Genomic DNA, 18,364 nt, shown 5'->3' with positions numbered 1-18,364 from the left:
TTAACCTACTGAGCGAGGCCAGGAATTGAACCTGCATTCTCACGGATACTAGTCAGATTCTTAACCCTCTGAGCCACAATTCCAGATTTTAAAGTATAGATAGATGAAGGTGCAGATATAGACATTGACATGTATTTAAATATTATTTCCAAATGTTTGCTGGCTCTCCATCCTGTTTATTCCATGGAACTCTAATTTAGTATTTCCAAAATTAAATGCATTATCTTCTCTCTCACCCTTAAGTACACAGTAGTAACTCTTCATGATGTCCTTATTTCTGTTAACAGTACCAGTGCTCCTAGTCACCCTTACAAAACCTGGTATCATTTTTGATTTCTTCCTGCCTTCCATCCCTCCATCTGCCCCTTCTACGTCCAAACATCCAAGTTACTGAAAAACTCTATAGATTTTTATCTCCACAGTGGTTCTTAAATTATAGCCCCTTGCTTCCCATTTCTGTTGCCTCTATCACTTCTCTCCTAGGCTACTGTCATTACCTCTTGTCTATTTCTAACTCCATCATCCTGCTCACTGTCAGGTTAATTTTACTAAGACCTTTCAAACACTTTCTGTGGATTCCCCATTGCTTAATCAATCAAGTCCAAAGTTTTAAACCTGATAGTCAAGTCCTTCATACTTTGGACTCAGAATGCCTCTCCAGTCTTACATCCTTCTATCAGTCTTCATGGAACCCTCCCCCTGATTCAACTGATTACTCCCTATTTCCTGGACAATTCTTTTGATTACTACCTATCCAGTCCTGTCATGAAGTCTCCTTCACCCAAAAGTCCCTCTCTCTCCACTTAAATTGTTATAATTTTCCCAGTTGGCCCAGGTCCATTTTTAACACTATCTCTTCCATACACCTTACCTATTTCCCCTCTCCTGAATGGAACCTCTCTTCCTTCAAATTCCTCAAAGCGCTTTGATCATATTTCTTTCTAAGAAAGATGACTACCACCCTACTTGATTACATTGTAAAATCAAGACGTCAGAAACTATCCCATTGGCTTTTTTCACTCAGCAGAATTCTCCAGAGTTTCATCAAGGTTGTTGCATGTATCTGTACCTCATTCCTTTTTATTGCTGAGTAGTAGTCTATAGTATGGGTGTACCAATTTGTTTAATCATTAACCTGTTCAAGGACTTCTGGATTACTTCCAGTTTTTGACCATTATGACTAAAGTTTCTGTTAATAAAAAGAAAGAAAGAAAAAAAAAAAAAACAGAAACTATCCCAAACTCATCTTCATATCTTAGTCCATGAAGCATGGGAAACACTGTAAGTTGTTGAATAAATAGTTATCTAATTAGCAAATAAAGTGTGGGAAATGAAGTGCTAGTTTTCACAATAAAATGTTTCAGTTGTGGTACCCATCTCTTTGAAGAGTCAAAACCTTGAGGAAGTGTTGCCTAGCAACCAAAAACAACATTGTGGAAACATGCCCTGATATAAACAGTGTAGCGGTACCTCAGAAACTATATTTTTAAAAACATTTTTTTTAATTGTGAAATATAACACATAAGAAAGATTAGTAAAACATGAATGTGCAGTTTACTCAGTAAGCGAAAAGTAAAAACCAGAGTTCCTGCTGTGGCGCAGTGGGTTTATAATGGGACTGCAGTGGTTCAGGTCGCTGCAGAGAGGCAGGTTCCGTCCCCGGTCCAGCACAGTGGCTTAAAGGATCCAGCGTTGCTTCATTGTGGCTCGGAGTCCACCCCTGGCTCTGGCACTTCCATATGGCTTGGGTGCAGCCATAAAAAATACATAATTTTTTAAAAAGTGAAAACCATATCATCGCTGTGGAAGTCAAGAAATAGAACATTGCTAGGGCCCTAGAATCACACCCTGCTGTGTTCCCCATCCAGATCACAACCCTCCACACACACACACGTTCCTGACTTTTGTCATAACCACTTCCTAGTTTGTTTGTTTGTTTTTTTAATGGTTTTACCCCTTATGTTTGCATCACTGAATGATACAGAGGGTTTTGCTTTTCTTTAAATATTATAGAGTCATTTTTGTCTATGGATTCTCAAGCGTTCAGCATCTTTCATTCAACACGGTCATCCACACTTCTGTAACCAATTGCAATTCACCGACTTTCCTTTTTTGGGCTGGAGGGTTGCCGTGCTAGCAACATGCAGAAGTTCCCAGGCCAGGGATCAAACCCTCACCACAGCACTGACAACCTGGGATACTTAACCAGCAGGCCACCAGGAAATTCCCACCCACTTTCACTTCTGTATAAGATTTCATTTTATAAATGTACCACAGTCTTATACTGTCGATGGACATGGGGTCTCTGGTTAGGGGGCTTTAATGAACAGTGCTGCTGTGGATACTCTCTCACGTGTAGCCTGGTGCACGGCACACATTTCTCTAAGATGCATATCTAAGACTGGTTGGCTTTGCTGACAATGTTTTAAATTGCCTCTATAGTATAATTTTTTGGAAGAAATAATATTTAAAATTGTACTACTATCTGGCACAGGGAACCGCTAGTGGAAAATAATCTGATATATATATAACTGAATCACTTTGCTGTACACCCGAAATTAATGCAATATTGCAAATCGACTATACTTCAACAGAAAGTTGTTTATTTTGAAAATAATTAAAAAACAAAAATGTTTTTTCTCATATGGTCTAACTTCTATTCCTAAGTGCTGATTACAAAAGAGCATAACATTCATGTATCATATTAACTAGAATTTATGAACAAATTAGCATATTTTAAATGATTACTCGAAATGTGTGTGGTTGAATAATTGGTCAGATATTTGTTCTCCAGTCTTGCATTGAGTATATACACTTGGAATTTTTAGTTGCCTACATCAGGTAACCACTGATCCTTTCTCCCTGTTTTTTGCAGGTTGCTTCCTATCGAAATTGTTTGTTTGTTTGTTTTGTCTTTTCTTGGGCCACTCCTGCGGCATATTGAGGTTCCCAGGCTAGGGGTCAAATCGGAGCTGTAGCTGCCAAGCCTACGCCAGAGCCACAGCAACGCGGGATCCGAGCCACGTCTGCGACCTACACCACAGCTCACGGCAACGCCGGATCCTTAACCCACTGAGCAAGGCCAGGGATTGAACCCGCAGCCTCATGGTTCCTAGTCGGATTCGTTAACCACTGAGCCACGACGGGAACTCCCCATCATAATTATTTTCATTCCAAAATTCCTAGGCTTAGCTTATCATGGTCTCTGTGATGGCATTTTTTCTTTCTCTTCCTTTTTTTTCACCCTGGTCTCCATTACACTTTGTCCTTGTAGATTCACGAAATTCAGCAGATGCCCTGCTTCCTCCCTGTCTTCTTATGAACTCTATTCTGTTAATTCTGTCATATCAGCAGCTGCTCCCTGATGACTCTTCTGATGTCTTTCCGCTGGGCCCTAGACCCCCAGTGGAAGATCTAGCCCACCCTTGTGGCATCTCTGTCATCTGTTCTTCATTCTTTCTGTAACACAAAATATATTAGCCTTTAATATTAACATAATAAATAAACGCATACATTTTACTTTCTAAAAAATGTTGATTTTGAAAATGTGTATGTCGAAGGAAATGTTACCACTGAATAATGTTTTCTCCTTTAAACCAAATACGTGAGCTTTGTCCCAACAGGAAACATTCCATGGTGGTCCCAGCTAAAAACTCTGTGGTAAGAGAACAACTAAAATAAATCTGACCCCAGATCCTGCTGGACTTGACAGCCATCTTTTATGAAGCTTTTCAATAAAGCTGTAGGATTAAAAAAAATTACAAAATGAAAAACCCTCTCCTATAGAAAGGAAATGCTGCTGTTTCTTCAGAGACTAATTTTAGCTAGTCTTTCATCAGACCTGGCCAGGAGCTACAAATAGTTCCAACCAACCAGCAGGAAAAAGCATGGCATCAGGACAGTGCCATAGATGCTGCCTCTCCAGCAATCAGCCCAATGACGGGGACCTAGGAATTGGAGGCTTGAGGAAGCACAGACCGAATTTTCCCATAAAAGAATGTAAAAGTTGAATTATCATGTATTGTATTTACTTCATGTGCGCTCAGATAAGCAGATGTGTTTTATGGAAGTGGTCATGTTACATTGATGAAGCTAAACTTTTTTTTTTTAAGAGACTAGAGATCAGGAGTTCCTGTCGTGGCTCAGCAGAAATGAATCTGACTAACATCTGTGAGGTGGCAGGTTCGATCCCTGGCCTCGAACAGTGGGTTAAGGGTCTGATGTTGCCGTGAGCTGTGGTGTAGGTCGCAGACACAGCTCAGATCTGGCGTTGTTGTGGATGTGGCTGTGTCGTAGGCCTCAGACATGGCTCAGATCTGGCGATGCTGTGGCTGTGGCTGTGTCGTAGGCCAGCAGCTACAGCTCCAATCCAACCCCTAGCCTGGAAACTTCCATATGCCATGGGTGCGGCCCTAAAAAGACAAAAAAAAAAAAAAAAAAAAAAAAGCAAGGGAGCCAGAGAAAGAGAGAGACTAGAGATCACGAATGAAGTTAAAGTTATAAGAGAACAATTAACTCATCAAGCCATTCCACTGCTCCTCATACTGAAGAAGGTATTCAACATTTGAGGTGATTATAGCTAATAACCTGAGATCTCATTTAGTAGAATTGTAATACAGGGAGCTACATAATGCGGCACCGTTGGGAACTGGAGCACTAATCTATTTTTATTCCCCTTTCTTTCTCCTTCTTGCAAGCTAAGCTCAGCATTGGCCAGAGAGAAGTAACAGTTCAGAAAGGACCGCTCTTTAGAGCTGAAGGTTACCCTGTCAGCATCGGCTGCAATGTAACTGGCCACCAGGGACCCTCAGAGCAGAATTTCCAGTGGTCTATTTACCTGCCAACAGCGCCAACCCAGGAAATCCAGATCATTAGCACTTCGGATGCCACCTTCTCTTATGCAATGTACACGCAGCGAGTGCAAAGCAGGGAAATCTACGTGGAGCGGGTCCGGGGTAACTCAGTCTTTCTGCACATCTCAAAGCTCCAGATGAAGGATTCTGGCGAGTACGAGTGTCACACACCCAACACTGATGGAAAATACTATGGGAGTTACAGTGCGAAGACTAATCTAGTTGGTAAGCTGTGTGCCCTTCCCTGCTAGCCAGCCCCTGAGAAACTAGAAGCGCCACCATCACAGTGTCTGGCAATGTGACATGTGCTGTTTGTCTGGCAAAAGAGCCAGCGTACCTCTCTGGATATTTTGGAATTTGTCATAAATAGGTGTCTCATAGTCTCTAAAACTCTTAATTCATTTTTCCAATCAACTTTGTCTTGGAGAGTTAGATAGTGTGTGGTCTTCCAAGGTCTTGCCCATAGCTATCCATAGACTGATAATAGCAATGGCATTAGACAAACCTTTGAGAGTTCTCGCCATGCTATGTCTCTTCTTAGAGGCAGAATATTAACTTGACAGAAGAGCTGGTATTAATATGATATATTTAATATGCATTTATAGGAGTTCCTGTTGTGGAGCAGCAGAAATGAATCCGACTAGTATCCATGAGGATGCGGGTCTAATCCCTGGCCTCGCTCAGTGGGTCGGGGATCCAGTGTTGCCATGAGCTGTGGCGTAGGTCGCAGATGTGGCTCGGATCCCATGTTGCTGTGGCTGTGGCATGGGAGGGCAGCTGCAGCTCCGATCCAACCCCCAGCTGGGGAACTTATATATACCGCAGGTGCAGCCCTAAAAGGCAAAAATAAAATATATGTGTATATATATATATACATATATATATTTATATATAATTGAAGTTCCCCAGTAGCTTAGCAAAGTAAGTATCTGGGGTTGTCACGGTGGTGGCTTGGGCCACTGCTGTGACATGGGTTTGATCCCTGGCCTGGGAACTTCTGCATGCCTCAGGCATGGCTAAAAAAACAAAAAATACACACCCACACACACACACACACTGTATATGTGTATATATAGTATATTTAATATATATTTATATATAATTAATATAATATCATAGGAAGTAAGTCATTAACTTGGAAATAATTATTCTCAAACTGCCATTCTCTAGCATATTTATCTATGGGGTGAGGGACATAGTATTTGAAATCACTCTTTTGTCCCTTCGCCTGGAATAGCTTATCACTCGCTTATCAACCTAGCACACTCCTACATACACTTCTGAACCCAGTTTAGATATTACCACTTCTGTGAAACCCATTCTGACTGTATCAATCAGTATTCCCATCTTTGTTCCTTCTCGATGCTCTATTCACAGCACAGTTACTAGCACTCACCCAGTTTATATTGTACTTGGCTGCTTATATGGCCCACTCCTACCTCACCTTGAGCTCCATGAGAAGAGAATGTTTGCCTCACCCCCAGCACAGTGGTTAGCATTGAATAGACACTCAATATATATGCATTGCTGAATACTGTATTGCTTTCCAAAAGCTCTGGCTGTGTGATTTCCTTGAAGGAAGAAGAGAATGGTGGGGTAGCAGGATGGTTATTAAAACTTTGGTAAGCATTGCATTTTGGCTCTGAATGATAGATTACAGCAGATTATCTCAGAATTTTATTTTATACAGGAGCACACGAAGGCCCAAAGACATGAAGTGACTTGTTCCAGTTCCTGTAGTTACAAAAGGACAAATATAGGATCAGAATATGGGTCTCCTAGCTCCCAGTGCTCTTCCCACTTAAAATCTCTGTGTCTGAGGAGCTAAATTGGTGACCGTCTATGCTAAAAATGTAAGATCAGGGTCAAAACATCAATGAACCATTAGCTTTGCCAGGTTCCATAGACTGCGTGCATAGATGCCAGTATTCTTCTTGGCCACAGGGAAAGCCTATGGCTGGTAGAAAAGCAATTCAAAGTATATACCTTGCAGGCGGTGTGTCAGGGCACCATCTTCATCTCAGGAGGCTAGCTAGCCTGGCAAGTACCATGCCACTCAGGTCACCGTCATTCCTCTGCTTCCAGTCATTCCAGACACCCTCTCTGCTGCCATGTCTGTTCAGACCCTCAGTAAGGACGAAGGTGAGCCATTGCAACTTACCTGTGAGGCATCCAAAGCCACAGCTCAACATACCCACCTCTCCGTGACCTGGTACCTGATGCAGGATGGAGAAAGAAGCCAAGCCAGCAGGATCATTTCCCTCTCCAAAGACTTTGTGTTGATCCCTGGGTCCTCGTATGCAGAGAGGTTTGTAGCTGGTGACGTGCAGCTTGTCAAGCTTGGGGTCACCACCTTCAGGCTGTCCATAGCGAGGCTCCAGCCCGCAGATCAAGGCCAGCTGTTCTGTGAGGCAACTGAGTGGATTCAGGATCCGGATGAGACCTGGACTTCCATCACGAACAAGCGGACAGGTCAAACCACTCTGAGGGTCCGGCCAGCAGGTAATTATCTTCCAGGAAATTCATTAATGGGCTGGCAGCAGGTATTTGGAGGATATATATTTTTTTTCTTCCTAATTTTTTTGTTGGATCTAAAAAAGTTTGTTTAGAAAGAGTAGGGAGTTTCCATATAATCTAGTGGTTTGGACTCACTGCTTTCACCAATTTGGCCTGAGTTCAGTGCTTGGTCTTGGAACTGAGATCCTACATCGAGCACATGTACGTTGCAGAAAAAATAAGAGAGAGAGAAAGAGTGAAAGAAAGAAAGAAAGTTTGAATACATTTTTATTTTGTTGTTGTCATCTGGGAAGCATAAATAACAAGGACCAGAGTTCCAACTCTGGTTCAACAGGTTTAGAATCTGACATGGTATTTGTGAGGATGCGGGTTCCATCCCTGGCCTTGCTCAGTGGGTTAAGGATCCACCATGGCCGCAAGCTGCATCGTAGTTTGCAGATGCAGCTCAGATCCGGTGTTGCTGTGGCCGTGATGTAGGCTGGTGGCAGTTCCGATTCTACCGCTAGTCTGAGAACTTCCATATGCTGCGGGTATGGCCCTAAACAGACAAACCAAAACAACAAGAACCTTCAGTTTGGGCTTTGTTCACGGGAGGTTTTACATAGGATAAAATCTATTGAATGTTAGGTAGATTGCACAAGCCATGTGTGGAAATAGTTTTGCTGCCATTCTTGCCAGGCTCTGTGTCAGCACTTTATCTACATTATCTAATTTAGTCCTAATGACCCCCCCCCCCCCGAGACAAGAAGTGAGGTCCCTCTGTTTGAAACGGGACCCTGAGACTCAGCTAAGTGATCTGCCTAAGCTCGCTCAGCTGGTGAGAAGTGGACCTGGGTTTGAAGACAGGTGTCTCTCCAAAGCCAACTCTGCGCAGACATCCGGGTCTCAGACTAGCTCCTGTGAGCAGTGTGAAGCCTTGTCTTAGTGCCGGGGTCTCCTTCCACCGGACCCCTTTCCCTCGGAGTGGTGTCACTCCTGATCCATTCGCATTGTTATCAAAACAAGCAGGAAGCCTCCATTGTGGTTCCTGGTCTCCCTGCATGAGCTCTGGTCCAGTAGGAGGTCTGAAGCCATATATATCTATGGAAAAGGCAATGATCCAATGGTGGATCTTTTTTTTTTTTTTTTTTTTGAAAGAGTGTTATTCTGTTCTGTTAAAAATTGTCCCAAAGGGGAGTTCTCATTGTGGTGCAGCAGGTATGAATCTGACTAGAAACCGTGAGGTTGCGGATTTGATCCCTGGCCTCACTCACTGGGTTAAGGATCCAGCATTGCCATGAGCTATGGTGTAGGTCACAAACACGGCTTGGATCCTGAGTTGCTGTGGCTGTGGTGTGATTAGACCCCTAGCCTGGGAACCTCCATATGCTGCAGGTGCAGCCCTAAAAAGAAAAAAAAAAAATTTGTCCCAATGAGAGTTCCCATCATGGCTCAGAGGAAATGAATCTGACTAGTATCCATAAGGACACGGGTTCGATACCTGGCTTCACTCAGTGGGTCGGGGATCCAAGGTTTCCATGATTTGTGGTGTAGGTCACAGATGTAGCTTGGATGCCGAGTTGCTGTGGCTGTGGTGTAGTCAAGGAACTGTACCTCCAATTTGACCCCTAACCTGGGAATTTCCATATACTGCAGATGCAGCCCTAAAAAAACAAACAACAACAACAACAACAAAAAAATCCCAATGGAGTTCTATCAGGCCTGGAGAGTTAAATATCCAGCATTGTCACTGCTGTGGTATTGGTTTCATCCCAGCCTGGGATCTTCTGCATGCCATAGACATGCCAAAAAAAAAAAAAAAATTGTCCTCTCTGCCTTAAGAGTCCAAGTTTTACTCAGGGAGCCCAATGGCTGCCTAACACATAAGCTTTTTTCCCCCTTTCTTTGGCAACAATTTTTTAAAATGTGAAACAGTCTTTATTTTTTATAATTTATTTACTTAGAGAAATAAAATTGTATATGTTTATGGTATACAACACGTTTTGGTATCTGTAGGCGCTGTGAAATGGCTACAATCAAGCTAATTAAAATATCCATCACCTCACATAGTTGTTTTGTGTCTGTAATGAGAGCACTTAAGATCTACATTTTTAGCAAATTTCAAGTCATATCACACAGTATTATTTTTTAACTCAATGAATTTTATTACATTTATAGTTGTACCATGAGCTTCACAACCCAATTTTATAGCATTTCCATCCCAAACCCCCAGCACATCCCCCCACCCCCCAACCTGTCTCCTTTGGAAACCCTAAGTTTTTCAAAGTCTGTGAGTCAGTATCTGCTCTGCAAAGAAGTTCATTGTGTCATTTTTTTAGCTTCCACATGTAAGTGACAGCATATGACGTTGGCGTCTCACTGTCTGACTAACTTCACTTAGCATGATAATTTCTAGGTTCATCCATCTAGGTCGCTGCAAATGCCTTTATTTCTTTCCTTTTAATGGCTGAGTAATACTCCATTGTGTATATGTACCACATCTTCTTTATCCACGCCTCTGTTGATGGACATTTAGGGTGCTTCCATGTCTTGGCTAGTATATATATTTCTGCAATGAACCCTGGAGTACATGTATCTTTTCGAGTCATGGCTTTCTCTGGATAGATGCCCAGGACACACAGTATTATTAGCTGTAGTCACCATGCTGTGCGTTAGGTCTCCAGAACTTATTTATCCTGCATAACAGAAACTACACCCTGTGACAAATATCTCTCCCTTTTCCCCACCCTGCCAGCCCCTGTCCGCCACCATCCTACTCTCTGCTTCTGTATGTTCAACATTTTTAGATTCTACAGTATTTGTCTTTCTGCGTCTGGCTTATTTCACTTAGCATAATAATGTCCTCCAAGTTGAGCTACGTTTTCAAAAAATGGCAAGATTTCCTTTTTTTCTCATGGCTGCATAATATTCTATTGTGTACATATACCACATTTTCTTCATCCATTCATCCATTGATGGACACAGATTGTTTCTGTATCTTGACTCTCATAAATATTGAACACAGGAGTGCAGCGATCTCTCTGAGATACTGATTTCATGTCCTCTGAATGTGTACCCAGAAGTGAGATTACTGGGTTATAAGGTAGTTCTACTTTTAGTTTTCTGAGGAACTTCCATACTATTATCTATAATGGCCATACCAACTTATACCCACCGAAAGTGTACATCTCCAATATTTGCTATCTTTTGTCTTTTTGAAAATAGCCATTCTAACAGATGTGAGGTGCTATCTTGTTGCTTCAGTTTGCATTTCCCTGCTGATTCATGGTGAGCATCATTTTTTATATTTTTAGCCATTTGTATATCTTCTTTTGAGAAATGTCTATTCAGGGAGTTCCCCTCGTGGCTCAGTGGTTAACGAATCCCACTAGGAACCATGAGGTTGCAGGTTCGATCCCTGGCCCTGCTCAGTGGGTTAAGGATCCAGCATTGCCTGAGCTGTGATGTAGGTTATAGATGCGGCTCAGATCCTGCATTTCTGTGGCTCTGGCGTAGGCCGGTGGCTACAGCTCCAATTGGACCTCTAGCCTGGGAACCTCCATATGCCGTGGGTGCGGCCCTAGAAAAGGCAAAAAAAAAAAAGTCTATTCAGATCCTTTGCCCACCTTTAAATCAAGATATTTGGGGTTTTTGCTCTTGATTTGCATGGGTTTCTTACATATCTTGGATAGCAACCCCTTTTCAAACACATAGTTTGCAAATACTTTCTCCCATTTCGTAGGTTGTCTCTTCACTCTCTTGAGTGTTTCTTTGGCTGTGCAGAATCTTTTTAGTTTGATGCAGTCCCACCTGCCATTTTTGCTTTTGTTGTTTGTGCTTATCTGGAAAAATCATTGCCCAAACTTATGTCAAGAAGGTTTTCCCTCTATTTTCTTTTATTAGTCCTACAGTTTAAGGCTTATGTTTAAATATTTAACCAATTTTGAGTTTATTTTTTTATTGTGGTATAAGTGTCCAACTTCATTCTTCTGTGCGGATATTCAGCTTATTTAAAAAGCGTATTCAGTTTATTAAAAACCAAAACTGAGCTGAAAATATAGAAAGTTCTTATATTCCTCTGCCCCACCCACACTCTCACCCCTGCCCCCACCAACACATACAGAGTCTCCCCTATTATCAATCCCCCACCAGAGTAGTACATTTGTTACAATTCAATAACCTACACGGACATATCATAATCACCCAAAGCCCACAGTTTACATAAGGGGTACACTTTTGGTGTTGTACATTCTATGAGTCCTAATAAATGTGTGGTGACATGAATATAACATTATAGGATCATATAGGGTAATTTCACTGCTGAAAGAACCTACCATGTTCCACCGATTTATCCCTTCCTCCCTGCTAATCCTTGGCAACCACTTGTCTTCTTACTGTTTCCATTGTTTTGCTGTCCCCAGAATGTCATATAGTTGGAATCATAGAGTATGTAGGCTACAAAGATTGACTTCCTTCACTTCGTAATATGCATTTAAGGTTCTTCCATGGCTTTTTGAGGCTTGATATCTCCATTTTTTTTGTTTTTTTAATTTTGGGGCTCTCTCCTCTGTTTCATTGGTGTACATGTCTGTTTTTATGCCAGTACATGTTCCTTTTTTTTTTTTTTTGTCTTTTGTCTCTTTAAGGTCTCACCTCTGGCATATGGAGGTTCCCAGGCTAGGGGTCTAATCGGAGCTACAGCTGCCAGCCTATGCCAGAGCCACAACAACGCCAGATCTGAGCCTCGTCTGCAACGTACACCACAGCTCACAGAAACACCAGATCCTTAACCCACTGGGTGAGGCCAGGGATCGAACCCACAACCTCATGGTTCCTAGTCAGATTTGTTTCCTCTGTACCACAACAGGAACTCCTTTTTTTTTTTTTTTTAACATGTTCTTTTGATTACTGTAGCTTTGTAATATACTTTGAAATCAGGCAATGTGACATCAGCAGCTCTTGCTCAAAATTGCTTTGGCTATTCAGAGTCTTTTGTGGCTCCATGTGAATTTTTGGAGTTTTTGCCTACTTTTATTTTAAACTGCCATTAGAATTTTGATAGGGATTGCAATGACTCTGTTGATTGTTTTGGGTGGTATGGGCATTTTAAGAATATTAATTCTTCCAGCCCATGAACCTGGGATATCTTTTCATTTATTTGTTTCATCTTCAATTTCTTTCTTCAATGTTTTATAATTTTCATTGTAAATATCATTCATCTCCTTGGTTAAATTTATGCCTAAGTGTTTTCTTCTTTTTGATGCTATTGTAAATAGGATTGTTTTTTAATTTCTTTTTCTGATAGTTCATTGTTAGTGTATGGAGATACAACTGATTCTTCTTGTATATTGATTTTGTATCCTGCAATTTTATTGAAGTTGTTTGTTTTAACAGTTTTTTGGTGGAGCCTTTTGGGGTTTCTATAAGATCATATCATCTGCAAACAATGACAATTTTACTTCTTCCCCCCCCCCCCAAGTTGGATGCCTCTTATTTCTTTTGCTGTCTAATTGCTGCGGCTACGACTTCCAATATGGTGTTGGATAGAAGTGGTGAGAGTGGACATCCTTGTCTTGTTTTTGATCTCAAAAGAAAAGCTCTCAGCTCGTCACTGTTCAGTATGATGTCATCTGCGGACTTGCCATAAACCACATATGCTTTTAACTCAGGAAAATTCCACGAAATATCTCAGCCAAAAAAGGGAGCAAGAAATCACAATTTACATCCATTCAACATAGTATAAAATATTTTATTTTAGAAGAGCCATTACTGTGTACTTTATACACCTACGCATACATCTTGCTTAACAAGGTCACTTCAGAAAGTCACGTATGTTGTTATTTCTAGGTAATTTAAAAAATAGTCAAGGGCATTGTTTGATTCTAGGCATGTCTTTGGCTTACCTACTCCTCAGAACTGAACTGCCACCTGAAATGCAATCCCTATACTATCCCAACAGGAGGTATTATCTCTCTCCGGGACTGAAAGGGCAGCTGCAATGGCCTCTCTAAATATCTGCCTTGCTTTTGTTTCCTAGTGAGAGATTTTCAAGTCAACATTACGGCTGAGAGCACGATTCCCGAAGGAAAGCCCTTAGAACGGGTTTGCCTGGTCATGGGCGGTGGCCAGGACGCACAGTTTCAGGGAGCTTGGTTCTTCAATGATGTCGAAGTGGCCCACATTGATGCGGGTGGAGTTCTGAGTCTGAAGAACGACTACCAAGAAAGAGCAAGTCAAGGGCAGCTCCAGGTTTCAAAGTTAAGCCCCAAGGCTTTCTCGCTCAAGATCTTCTCTGCAGGCCCAGAGGATGAGGGTGCCTACAGATGTGCCGTGGCAGAGGTGACAAGAGCTCAGATGGGTTCCTGGCAGGTGCTTCAGAGAAGACAGTCCCCAGACAGCTATGTGCGCCTGAGGAAGTCAGCAGGTACGTGAAGTGGGGACCAGTCGTGGTTGGGCTGCCTTTCGAGGCCCTTCCGTGTGTGAACAGGATGTCTTCATGGACACAGCGGAGGTCTTCTGAAGTCGAGTGTCAGTCAGTTCACTCTGAGGTGAAATGGAGTAAAGGACAGCACCCAGTGGAGCCCCCATCGTGGCACAACGGGATGGGCAGTGTCTTGGGAGCTCTGGGATGTGGGTTTGATCCCAGGCCCAGCACAGTGAATTATAGATCCAGCATTGCCACAGCTGCAGCTTAGGTCACAACTGTGGCTTGGATCTGATGCCTTGCCCTGGAGCTCCATATGCTGCAGGGCAGCCAGAAATGAAAAAAAAAAAAAAAAAAAAAAGGAAAACACCCAAACCAGCTGCTGAAGACCTGAGTCCTATTCCTGAGCCATTCAATGGGCCATGACCCCAAACACACTATGTCCTTCACCTCTCTAAGTCTCAGCTTCCTCAACTGGAAGATAATGACATCTATTTAGACTGTCCTCAAGTCCCTTCTTGCTGTCCTAGTTTCTTTGATTCTATTTGCTGTTGTATCCGTTTTTGACCTTTGGATTTCTTTAAGCAGAGGACACCTGTATCAATGAAGCCCTCTGTCTCCTGGTATGTGTGTATATTGAGGAGGTTAAGAGGATAGAATATACCTGCCTCCTTCATGGGAAATAAACACCCACATTGCTCCTATTCTCCCGGCATCTTTCAGGTGTCTTTCTTCAATTCTCTATTATCTTAACTTGAGACAGTGAATGATACCAAGTCTTAATTCTGCATCGAAGCGTGACTCAGAGGAAGAATAGTGCACGTTAGTGGGTAGACCCTGTTGCCTGCGTGTTGCCGTGATGTGGTGAGACATCTGTCCAAATGCGTCTGAGTAGCTATAAGCAGGAAACGGGAAAGCCGCTCAGCCCTTGTTGGGTTTCTGAAGGCTGGGTGATCTTAAACATGCTTGAATAATCAATGCTTTTTGTGTGGCGAGGAAAAGGATAAATCCACAAGTGATATTAGGATCCCCTGAAGTGGGTATCAAACTCAAAATCTAGAAAGCTGCATTGCCCAGAAGCAAAAACCAAAATCAAAGCCAAAAATGGACCCCAAATGAAGTTCCCCTTGTTGTACCTGCCCATGGGAGGCATCGCCACGGACAGACACATCTCCTTGTCCGGGCTCTTCTCTGTCACCTGTTTGCTAGGAGTGAAGATGCAGAGCTCTAGCCTAGAGCGGCAAGCCAGGAAGTGTGTTGGTGTTAGTTTTCACACTAAACATTTGGTCTGACTTTCTGGGATTCAGAAAAAAAAAAAAAAAAAAAAACCAAAAAAACCATGTAGGCGTGTTTACATATTTACAGAGAGCTAAATCTTGGCTTTGTGTATCTCAGGCTCCACTGGAGCAGATCTGTAAACTTTTCACTACGCGTGGGACACAGGACGTTGTGCCCCACGGTCCTGAAGATGAGCTTCTGGCACACAGATCGCCAGCCTATCAAGGAGGGTGGTCGTCCCAAGCTAAAAAGAATCCTTTCTGCAGGCTGGAGTCGCAGTGGGGCCTAATATGAAAGGGGCCTAATAAGAAAGAGAAAAAGTTATTAGCAGACTTATTAAGGATCCTGTGGAGCACTGGGTTTGGAAACTCAAACCATTACGTCAAATATGAGCAGAGTTTTGTGATCCTGTGACCGTTTGAAACAGAAGAGGATCCTCCCTGCCAGGCGGAATGTGTGTCTCCCCCTTTCTTGGGAAGTTTATTACTTCTTAACCAGGAGGCAGTAAGGACCACAGCGAACGAAGGAAAGCTCATTTTTTTAGAAAAACCTGAAGTGGGTTGAAACTAGTCATAGTGGCTATATTTGAGCAGTGAGATTATGAGTAATAATTTCCCCTCTAATTTCTAAACTTCAGTTATACGTCTATGTTTAACTTGGAAAAAATTAAGTATAATTATGCCTCTAAGCCCATAATTTGGAAGCATATTATTTGTGTAATATATATTATGTATCTTGTGTGTATATGTAATAAGTCGTGTATGTTATATAGTACGTGTATATGTAATATCGTATCTGTGTGTTGTATATTATATGTTATATATGTTATTAACCTATATTAACCCATTTGTGGACATTAACCTTCATTCTGCCTTTGTAACATATACATTTATACATAAAGCAGTTGAAGACTGAACTCCTTGCTCAGCAGGGAAGACCAATTTGCAAATTCGTTTAGATCCTACTTAGATTTCTACTGCCAGTTCTGTTTGGTTTTCCTTTTCTGGCTTTGAACTCCTCTGCTTTCCCCAAGGGCCTATAGTTACACACTGATGCTAACAGCTTACTTTTGCTGGGTCCTTCCCCTTGCCAACCAGGGTAAGCCCTTTGTAATGTGCCATTCATTTGGTCCTGTCACAATGCATAAGGGAAGTGCTGCTATTACCCTCATGTTTACAGGAAAGGAAACTGGGACTCAGAGAGGTCCACCGTGTTGCAGGATGATTTGGACTCCAGGGACCTTGGCCTTAAACATGAGGCTGTGCTGCCTAGGATACATGAGCACCTGAGGGATCTTTACATTGCCCCTGAAGCACCCGGCACAAGCCCTTGCACAGGAAGTATCTGTTGAAGAAATGTCTGCATTTCTACACATCTTTTTTTGTTTTGTTTTGTTTTGTTTTGCTTTTTAAGGCTGCACCTGCACTGTATGGAGGTTCCCAGGCTAGGGGTCAAATTGGAGCTACAGCTGCCAGCCACAGCCACAGCCGCAGCCATAGCAACTTGAGATCCAAGCTGCACCTGCGACTTACACCACAGCTCACGGCAATGCCGGATCCCTGACCCACTGATCAAGGCCAGGGATCAAACCCACATCTTCATGGATCCTAGTCAGATTCATTCCCACTGAGCCACCACAGGAACTCTGATTTCTACACATCTCGAAATTCCCATTTAGGAGCCAGGTTTATGTTTGTGTTGCTTCACAGTATAATTCAGATACAGGAGGGATCGCTCCTTCCAGCAATAACATATATGAATGAATATATGACCTGAAAAAGCGAAATGTGTGTGTATAAAATTACCTGGGGGGAAAACATATGTATTTACATTTATATATAAATATACATAATTTTCCCCCCAAGTAATTGTCTGTTAATGGCAATATTTGGAACAGAAATCTAATGAACAATGCTCCTTCAGTGTTCAGAAAACATACTAATTAGGGAGTATAAGTAAGGAGGGGAAGGTCATTTTGAACTGTGAAAGTCTGAATCTCAAAAAATTAAAGATTTCAATAAACACAGTTTCATGGCTTTCAGCCTCATACACCAACCCTAATTCATTTAAGGAAATATTACCAGATGTTTTCCCAACTAGATGTTCCTCGGGAACAGATCACTCAGAATAAGGGCAAATTATAAATTGTTTAAGTGTAAATAGGTTCTGCTAGTATTCATTCTGCTACTTCCACTATGGCAGTGTTTATTACCGCTTTTTTTCTGGGGATGATACAGGGCTTGTCACAAATTAGTCACATCCTAATTAATGAGATTTCCCTGTGCTTTAGAAAAATGTTCATTTACATGAAATAATTTTTTCTTCTAAAATCTGTAATCCCCAGCAAGACATGTGGTTGTGTCTACCAAGGACCAGCAGCCAGCCGTGTGGGAAGGGGAGGCGTTAACCCTTCTCTGCAAGGTAGATGGAGCGGAAAGTCTCCTGTCTGTGACCTGGTGGCACGCCCCACAGGGCCAGACACAGCTGGAGTTTGTGGCTGGCATGGAGCAGGATGGCACTGTTCAGCTGGGCACCTCCTTTGCGGACCTCGAGATGCACAGCAACGTGAGGCTGGAGAAAATGGACTGGGCCACCTTTCAGCTGGAGATCACCTCCGCCACCATCAGGGACAGTGGCGCATATGAGTGCAGAGTGTCTGAGAGGCCCCGGCCCCAGGCCAGAGATCTTAGTTGGACCCAGCAGGTGTCAGTCACCGTAAAACCTCTGAGTAAGTGTCAGAGAAATCCTTTTCTGAATGTGCGTCTGATTCATAGCTTCCTTTTGCAGTGGAACGCGGTGCAGTGGAACTTGTGTGTCATCCTGAAGCCCCACGTTGTGGTACGTGTGTCCCAGGACCCAGAGCCTAATCTCTGGCTACCATGTCTGTCGACTGATCTCTGAAGGGATCTTTCATTTTTATAAAGATCACGCCACTTGTACATGGTTACTCAAAGCTAAAAACAGAATCCTAGGAAGCGGAGTAGACGTAGTGAAGAGAGATAGGCCAAATGGAGCAGAGCCTTGTATGTTCAGGCTTCTGACAGCTGCAGCCCTGGGACTGCGGAATCTCTTGTAACATGTGCAAAAGAGTGACACTGCACCCATGAGTGGGGGTAAGAGGAGGAGGCCAGGCAGCGGGGCGGGGGGGGGGGGGAGCGCTCCACCCACGCCGTAGCAGCTGTCTAAGCAGCAGACTGGGGAAACACTGCCTGATTGTTGTCGCTGCTGAGAACACTCTCAGAAGAGGGTCAGCTTTAGAAAATTGAGGTCAGGCTTCAGGACAGATTGTACTGTGAATCAACTTCTTCCCCCC

General features: G+C 42.7%; 1 protein-coding gene across 1 annotated transcript in view; it reads left to right on the top strand.

Moving 5' to 3' along the window:
• CD101 (CD101 molecule) overlaps positions 1–18,364 on the top strand; it is a 39,431-nt gene that overhangs the window by 4,069 nt on the left and 16,998 nt on the right. Inside the window, exons 2-5 of the mRNA XM_047784912.1 lie at positions 4,698–5,078; positions 6,939–7,355; positions 13,387–13,773; positions 17,396–17,779. Of these exons, the coding sequence (XP_047640868.1) occupies positions 4,698–5,078; positions 6,939–7,355; positions 13,387–13,773; positions 17,396–17,779 (1,569 nt within the window). The remainder of the gene's footprint in view (positions 1–4,697; positions 5,079–6,938; positions 7,356–13,386; positions 13,774–17,395; positions 17,780–18,364) is intronic.

Source organism: Phacochoerus africanus, chromosome 6 (assembly GCF_016906955.1).
Source record: "Phacochoerus africanus isolate WHEZ1 chromosome 6, ROS_Pafr_v1, whole genome shotgun sequence".
Classification (NCBI taxonomy): Eukaryota; Metazoa; Chordata; class Mammalia; order Artiodactyla; family Suidae; genus Phacochoerus; species Phacochoerus africanus.
Note: the sequence above shows the minus strand (reverse complement) of the source record. Positions and strands in the feature narration are given on the sequence as shown.